Below are 8,799 nucleotides of genomic sequence, written 5' to 3' on the forward strand. Positions count from 1 at the left end.
GCCCTCAAGAATTTCTCTCTCCTCCATATCACATAGTTATCCGAAACATTCAAACATTTCAAAAAGTTGAGGATTTCAAAGATATATTCCAAAAGATATTTTCTTTAAACAAAAGAATATACACACAAGACAAGATTTTCTCTCATTAATTATTCAAAAAATAATTACAAAAAGAGAAAGGAAAAATTACACGTAATAAAAACCTACGAAGCTATTCTAAGGTTTGTGGAAGTTTCGCCTTCCGGAGCCTTTGACGAGGTATCTTCCGAAGAATCATCCTCAGACTCTTCACCAAGATAGATTTTCAAGAGTTGTAAGCCATCATCTGTGGATGCAAACTCCGGAAGCATTTACTGAAGCGGGAACACTAGATCGTCATGTTCTTTCACCCGCAAAGCTCAGGCTTGCTTGACGTCAACTCCATGAAGCGGATGATCTTTAAATGTGCGGTTGTTCTGAGCATACTTCATCCCTTCATGAAATCCTATCACACGCCCAAGGGAAGAAAAAGCAGTCATCACATTAGCAAAATTGTCAGCAAGCTCCTTGCTTCCCTTGATATGGCGGACGACCTGCAAGGACAAAAATACAAAAGCCTTCAATATCAAATAATAAGAAATAAGCATTGAACATTCAAAGAAGGAAAACTCACAGCATCAATTCCTCGGGTGAGGAACCACTGACGATCCTGCTCCGCCTGCTTAGCTCGCGCCTGAAGCGTTTGGGATTCTGCTACCATATTCTCATGAACTTGCAGAAGAGATTCATAAGCAGTTTGAACCTCAAGGGCACTTTTGGCTTTAAGTTCATTTTGCTCTCTTTGCAACTTTAACTCGACCTCAAGTTCCTGAATTCGAATACTTTGAAGAGACGCTTGATTTTCTAGAGCTGAGTTTGCTTCATGCGCCCGGGCCAAATCATCTTTCTCCTTATGAGTTTTTTCCCGAGCGGCCTCATGAAGGGAGTTTTGCTTTTCACAAGCTTCCTTCCATCGGCAAACAGCTACAGCGTTACGATCTTGCTCGCTCTTGAGGGCATTCTCCGCATCGACTTGTCTCCATTTGGCAGTTTGAGCCGCGACACGGTGCTCCTCAGCTTCCTTCTTCGCAGCTTCAGCAGCTCGGTGAGCTTCCCCCACCTTCCCGCCTAAAGTGCGCCATTCACTTAAAACTTCTTGGCTGCCGGCCAAGGCATTAGCCAGATGATAAGCCACATTTGTGTGAAGTTCATGGCAGGAAAGGTAACGTTCATATGCCATCTCGGCAGGTGGCGTGCAATGTTCAACAAAATCCATGCAAGTTCCAGGGTGAGAAAACCGAGACCCATTAGTAATACCCCATGGAGGGACAAACAGCTCAGGTTTGTCACCCAGACCCGTATCCCCATAATAACGGGAACCAGAAGGTTTAAGGCGTGCTGGGGTAGAAAAATGTTGTTATGGATGAGGACGAGGAGGAGATTCCACATTCCTTAATTCTTCTTCGGTAAAATCAGGGTTGTCCTGCTGACCACCAACACCACCCCCAGCCTGAAAAAGATAGTCAAAACGAGTATCAATTTCAGACTGGATATTGGTTTCCTCTATTGCAATATCAGCCGGCAGAGCTGGCATCCTATCTTCCACGATAGTCTCAGTTGGAGGAAGGGTCGATTGACTTCCCACATTAAGATCACTCGGTGGAGTAGGCTGCTTAGTCTCAACATCCTCAGTTGGCATAGGTAGCTTTTCCGATATGTCCTCGCTAAAAAATAAGGGATTTGCATAACAAAGTTATACTTAGCCAAACACTCATAGAAAAGAGTACAGTATTTAAAAGGTTGATCCCCCGCCTCGCGGATGCTTTTACGCACGCACCCTTTGTCCTCAAAAAGGGTATTAAGCATGGAGCTCCGACCTGAAAACATAAAAGTTGATCTATAAGAATACTCAAGTAAGAAAAAAGACAATAACAAATAACTTACGTTCATGTAGATCCACAAATATAGGTTCCATAAATTCTGCCAGCCACAAACGGCTCATGCCTGCCCACACTAGGGCTTCCTCTGGCAATGCACGCATGGGCGTTGGTTCCGTCATGAGAATACGATACCAGTCACGACCTTCGTGAACAACCGTCACAACATCCGGGAGAGTAGAATTTATCGGACGGCGGACCATAGATAAAGGAATAACGTCTTCAGAAATCCAGAAGAATCTGCTCCGCCAGTCCGTAGAAATCTTTTCAACTTCGTACCCGATACGCCGATCGGAAACTTCTTGGCATGTGTACCAGCCATTACGGTTAACAAGACGATAGAAAACTGGAAGTCGATCAACATGAGGTACAATATCACGTGCTATACATACGAATTCGTAGTGACGAATTCGCATCATAGCACGTGGATGCAGTTGGGATATATGGATCCCATAGACGGTTAACACTTTTTCAAGGAATATCGTTATAGGTAAACGGAAGTTCCCATGAACAAAGTAATCAGAATACAAAGCCATTTTCCCAAGCGGTGGGAAACTGGCTATCGAACCAGGACCGGGAACTCGGGTTCCCACTCTGGTGGAATAATATAAGTCTCTAACAACTTCTCATAGTCAGAATAGTCCCATAAAATTTCTATCTCATCAACTTCAGTCTGAACGTTCGATATTTTAGGAAGATTTAAGAATGACATATAAGAAAGATTCGATACTTTATCAGAGAAAAAATAAAAAGTTGACTAGAGAATAAAGACGATAAAACTTCAATTAGAAGATACATCTCATTATTTATACCCATCGCAATTAATGCGATGGGATATGAATAGTAGAGAGAGAAAACATCACCCAACCAGCGACTGACACGTCACGCTGGAAATTCGAAAAAGAGAAAAAGTTGTACAGTCGGGTACAGTGGCAGCCGTAAAAAACGTTCCATCACCTGTTCACACGCCTGCGAGTGGTCAACTTGTCCTTTTTCATGATTATCCATACCATCAGAAGATATTTTCTACCTAACTTCTGAACAACAAAAATCCCCAACACGCATTAAGTCCAGAATTTCACCCGCATAAAGATTTCACACGGAATAAATACTGGACTGGGGGACTTGTAGAGGTAGGGTACCAAAAGACCCAAATACCCTTAAGTACCACCCGCGGGTCACAGAGAATCCTCTTATAAGCCACCCGCGGGACACATGGACCACCCGCATATCACGAATGATGAGGAACGTCCTCACACCACGCGCGGAAGCGTCCTAGCATCCTCAAAAGTCGTCCGCCAGACGGGATATCTGTCCGCCTAAACATTCGGAAGACAATGCCAGCGGGATAGCTGTCATCACTCAAATACTCTCTAGAAGAACTTACTTGGGGAATACGTGACTGAACAACCAATAATTAAAGGATACCTGACCAGTTTGTTATAACCGTGCACATGGCCAGGGTGCAATCCATCCTATCATTAGGCGAAGCGTGTCCAGGTTGTTATACCCATGCACATGGGACGTATAGCTCAACCTATCACAAGAGGACACGCGTCCAGGCAGTTATCAAAGATCTTCTGGAAGAGGACAGATGGCCCAATCACCTTCCTACATCCTTCGGCTATAAATACCTTGTCAAACGGTATCACTTGTATTTTGACTACACTTAGTCTGTTTACTTCAGTACTTTCTTCATTTACGAACGTTACTGATTCTCACGCCGGAGGGTGGTTACAGGAAGACCCCCCTCTTGTCCTTCCTGTAACGAGACTCACGGTGTCTGTTTTGCAGCGTCCGGTCATTGGACTTTGGGAAGTCGTACTCATATCCTAGTTGTAATTAACATACTTTACCCTGTGGACTCATTGGATCCAGGACTCATATCCGGAGATTGGATCCGTGTTTCTTCAGTTGGTCCATTAATTTTGGTAACAAAACTTTTAGACTTTCAAATTTATAAATAAAACTTATAAAAACTTATTACCGTGATAAATCAAACCGATTAACCGAGTTCCGTCTCGCCCTTGTAACAACACGCACTAGATGTTGCTACATTATTAATTATCAATAATAATAACAATAATAATCTATAAACACATTTGGTAAAAATTTCGCCAAATCCATCCTTCCATGTTTCTCCTTTACACAGTCGCATCCGCTCTTTCTTTCTCTCTCTCTCTCACATCGGACATAATAATAATTATTATAAAAATAATCAAACAGGTGAATCCAGTCGCTTCAATAATCCATCCAATATTCTGTTATTGATTATTATTATTATTATTATTATTATTATTATTATTATTATTATTATTATTATTATTATTACTATTCCACTTCCGCCGGCTAAGCGAATAATATGTGTAGATGTTTAACGGTGACTCTTCTTCTTCAATACCTTCCGATTGACCTAATTATATTATGCTGTTTTATAATCAATTCAAATTTCTTCTTATTTTTATATATCCTTCACTTGAGATGTTTAATTGAACAAGTTTGATTCCGTTTGCATTTAGGTTTTTCATTTATTTCTTGTTTTCAGGCTTTGTTATGCATCAGTTCGTTGTTTAGTTGTTTTCACCATTCGTATTGCCTTGCTACTCGTCTAACTTCTTTGCTGTTATTATTTTCATTCATATATATACTGGATGTTTGAGAGATAAATAATATATGCAATTGAAGATTGATTTTGTTTGCATTTGTGTCAAGGAAGGGGACTCCGAGACAACGCGGGAGTAATTGAAGTCGTAGGTGACGTGGAGAATGGCTTGTTTTAGAAACTACACGAATGGAACGGTTTTGAGGGTGCATTAAATGACAAAATCCAGCATGGTACTAGTGAAAACAATGTACGCAATGAGGACTTTGAAACAAAGATGGAGGATGTGAGTAGGTCACCAACAACTGGTGGCGGTGAAGGTAATTTACACGTTGCTTCTGCTAGTACAAAAAAGCCAGCCGGGAGATGGGGATCAACATTTTGGAGGGACTGTCAACCCATGCATCAAAGACCTGAGTTAGAATCAAAAAACAGTTCTGGCTATAAAAATGAAGAGGGGTCTGAAAATGACTTGTCAGAAGTGGAAAAGGCACGTAAAGGTCAAAATGTAGATGAGATGTTGTCTGATGATTACTATGAACAGGAGGAAGATCATGGCTATTTTTTACGCCACAAATTGCTAAATAATAATACTGATCGTTATGGTTCAATACCACAGTCCAACTTTACTGCAGCTGCTTCCAACAACTTTGTGCGTGGGAAGAAGCCAAAAGTTTCATATGATGATGAATATGAAGACAATTTTGAGGATGAGGACGAAGATGTCGATGGTAACTCGTGCACCTTACATTGTCTAAAATTGTTAATGAGTTTTGTTTAGGAAGTGGATTTTACCTGTCGTTTGTATAATCACCCTCACTGAAACACAACTTGCTTTTCTGCAGAAGATGACCCTGATGATGCGGATTTTGATCCAGACTTTGGCACTGCAAGTATTGGGAGAGAGAACAAGGCAATAAATTTTACATTATTTCAGTTGTGTGATTTCTAGACCTAAAATTTTACTGCTAATAATAATTAGATGTTTACTGGTTATATTATCAGCTTACTTATATTCACTTTTTTTGTGGTTGATGTTCTTTATCTTACTGCTTATCAAGCATGTGATATGTTTTGACAAATCCACTGCTTCTGCCCATTTTTAAACTTCACTAGCGCTACATAGTTAAGTATGTTCTACAAAGCATAAACTAGAAGTATGTAATGTGACCATATGGCTTCTATTCCTTTAATCATCTAAACTGAGATAAGGGATCGTAAGTGACTTATTTGAGGCCAGTTCCATCAGGTTCGTCCCCGCCCGTCAGAACTTTCAAGATTAAGAAAACCCGTAAGTATAATTTTTATTCACCTTTCCCGCATTTCTTTTCGCCATTGTTTTTAATGTTTTGTTCTTTATGCAGGAGTGGACGCATCCGCATTCCAGAGCGGTGCGGGCGGAAGCAGTTCTGGACCCACGACGATAGGTTTGGTCAACCTATCCGAGGCGATGACCCAGGCGGCCGCACCCGTTTCCGGTGCTGGTTCGGTTGCTCATACCGTTGAGTCAACTGTTCCAGTAATGACGTCATCTCCGCCGGCCGTCAGTGCCATCTTTACCGCATCTTTCACTAAGCCGGCGGTGATTTCTTCTGCAAGCTCCGCAGCAGCGACCACAGTTGTGAGTTCATCTCCAATGAGTTCACCTCCGATGGTCTCTACCACGGTGGCTTCTACCATGCCCCCTCTGGCGCCAGCGACTACCTCGTCCGTGGCTGGTTCTTCAGGTATGTTCAGGGTTGGGGCTTCTAGCCAATCTTTGCCCCCTTCCCATCTCCTTGACCTCTTGGATGGATATCCCTTAGGTTCGGGTGATGGGTTTGGCGGCTACCGGCCTGTTATCGACCCTACAGGTGCGTGGGGTTATTTTGGCCTGTTATCTATTTTTGTCATTTTTTTAACTGTTTTTTGTTTTTGAAGTTTCGGATTCCAACGAGGTGTATGCTCCATGGTGGAAGATCCTCCGGGGAACGACCCTCCGAACGGCTGCGGACTACGTCGAGTGGGCGCGTCATGCCGCCCCAAGCGGTGCGTTAGGGGAGGCAATGGCCAGCTACCAGGAGTGTAGGCTGTCCAATGAGCTCCGGATCCTCCTTGCCCGGATGCAGCCGCGCGTCGAGCTACTCTGTCGTGAAAACGATAAGTTAAAAACGGCACGTAGCCTGGAAGTGGCTCAGGCGCGAGCATTGCGGGAGGAGAACAAGAGACTCGCTGCCACCGCAGCGGAGAAGGAGAAGGCCTTCAAGGACCTTGAGGTCGAGGTCCAGGCCAGGCATGAGGCCCGCTCCAAGGCTACCCAAGCTGTCAACGAGCAGCTTAGGTTGGCCAAGGAGACTGCGCTTAACGCGACCGAGAGGGCTACCAAAGCTGAAGCCATTGCTGAGCCTCTGCGCGCCGAGAATGAGGAGCTTAAAGCCAAACTAGAGAAGCTTCAGCAGGCTCATGATGCTTTAGCCCTAGAAGACGCCAAGAAGCTCCAAGTGCTCCTGGATCAGAAGGGTATGCTTGATCGCACTGAGCGTAAGCTTAAGGGCATTGAAGAGGCTGCGGCTAAGGATGTGTTGCTTGCCAACCTCAACAAAAATGAAGCCGAACGCACCCGCGATTAAGCTCAAGCTACCCTTCAGGAGGCTCTGACAAATAAGGAGGGGCTTCTGCGAGAAGCGTTGCCTTAGGTACGCATAGCTTCATAATTTCTTTACGCTTTTTTTTATACTTAGAAAAGTTTTTGATATATATATATTTTTTTTGTAGGTTGTGCATCGGATTTTTGCGAACACATCTTATGACGATGCCATGAGTGCAGCCCTCAACGCTTCTCATGAGGATGGGGAAAAGGCTGGTTTCCTGCTTGGTCTGGGGTTTGTTGAGAAAGGCATCCCGCCTTCCAACTTTCCTCTACACGACGTGGACACTGAAGCCGCCTACGACCAAGTAGTGAACCAGTATGCTGCCTTCCCGCATCCGGTGGTGGAGAAGGTGAACGAGATTGCTGCTGCTGATGACGGGCTAGCTGTTCTCAAGGCTTTCCTTGGAGGGAGTGGTCCTGAAGCGTGAACCTTGAGATCTCTTCCAACCGTTAGGATAGATTTATATTTTTGTAGGCGGGTAGATACCTAGCCATTCTTGTAATGTTTGAATTTTTATTGTGAATATAAATATTTTGTTAACGCCTTGCCTTGTAAACATTATATGTTTTGCTCATGCATATTTCAGTTTAACTTAGCAATTTTCTAAGTGTTTTGAATAAGTTAACCCTTTGACGCGTGATTGATAATAGGCTAATGTTCAGTTTCCGCTATCATGATTGTGCGGGTAGGACCGTCACTTTCACTTAGTAGGATGACCAAACTTCACCTATATCTGATCAGCGTGAAGGTTTTCCTCATCTTTTCCTTAGAAATTTTCTACCGTTTTTTGTGTTTATGCGGGTTTTGCCGCTTTCCACACGTAACGACTTACTTCCTCCCTCACTTATTTATGCGGTGAATACCGGCATATCAGTGTGGTCAGCTCATAAGTATAAAGGTAAGGCTATCAACACAATGTGATAAAGAGAATCATTTCCATTAGAAGTGGCTCTAGGCCTTTTCTTTACAAGTTTGGAATTGATCTACATGTAACATCTGCGTAATTGAGCTCCATTCCATGTTCTTGGGATGGGGGTGCCATCGAGCCTTTCGAGCAGATATGCGCCCTTTCCCAAAGTTTCTTTAATAATGTATGGCCCTTCCCAGACCGGGGCAGCTTTCCTGGGCGCTCTTGGTTCGAAGCCTCGTTGTTACGCAGTATGTAGTCTCTGACATTGAAGTTGCAGAGTTTTACCCGCGTGTTGTAGTACTTTTGCATTTGTCGCTTGTAGTTCTCTTCACGCACTGCGGCTAAGTCTCTGCGTTCTTCGGTTAGCATGAGGTCTAACCGTCTTTCCGCATCATTGTCTTCTGGTTGAGTTATGACTCTTGGTGAGGGTAGACCAATTTCGACCAGGACCATAGCTTCAGTGCCATAGGTGAGGCTAAACGGGGTTTCGCCCGTGCTTGCCTTTTTTAGCGTTCTGTTCGCCCAAAGGACATGTGGAACTTCGTCCACCCAGCCGGATCTATGCTCCAAGAGTCTTTTCTTTATGCCGTCGACGATGCTCTTGTTTGCTCTTTCCACTTCACCATTACCTTGCGGGTGTGCCACTGAGGTAAAGGTTTGGGTGATTTGAAGTTCTTTCAGCCACTTTTGTAGCTCCTGGTC

The 8,799-nt window shown here is 43.6% G+C and overlaps 1 protein-coding gene across 1 annotated transcript; it reads left to right on the forward strand.

The window, feature by feature from the left end:
* The first annotated feature begins 4,735 nt into the window (after positions 1-4,735).
* On the forward strand, positions 4,736-5,543 carry LOC143582069 (protein CHROMATIN REMODELING 5-like). The gene is made up of 2 exons (XM_077064716.1): positions 4,736-5,288; positions 5,403-5,543. The coding sequence occupies exons 1-2, from the start codon at positions 4,835-4,837 to the stop codon at positions 5,507-5,509; spliced, it is 561 nt and encodes a 186-aa protein (XP_076920831.1). The 5' UTR covers positions 4,736-4,834; the 3' UTR covers positions 5,510-5,543.
* Positions 5,544-8,799: the final 3,256 nt, after the last annotated feature.

Source organism: Bidens hawaiensis, unplaced genomic scaffold (assembly GCF_021521415.1).
Source record: "Bidens hawaiensis isolate Kalapana, Puna unplaced genomic scaffold, B.hawaiensis_p1.1 tig00031433_1, whole genome shotgun sequence".
In the NCBI taxonomy this organism is placed as follows: domain Eukaryota; kingdom Viridiplantae; phylum Streptophyta; class Magnoliopsida; order Asterales; family Asteraceae; genus Bidens; species Bidens hawaiensis.

Bases quoted from the DNA above. Each gene is read 5' to 3' on its own strand.
- LOC143582069 (XM_077064716.1), top strand. From the start codon at position 4,835: ATGGAGGATGTGAGTAGGTCACCAACAACTGGTGGCGGTGAAGGTAAT. The intron at 5,289-5,402 runs GTAACTCGTGCA...GCTTTTCTGCAG, and splicing joins TGAGGACGAAGATGTCGATG to AAGATGACCCTGATGATGCG.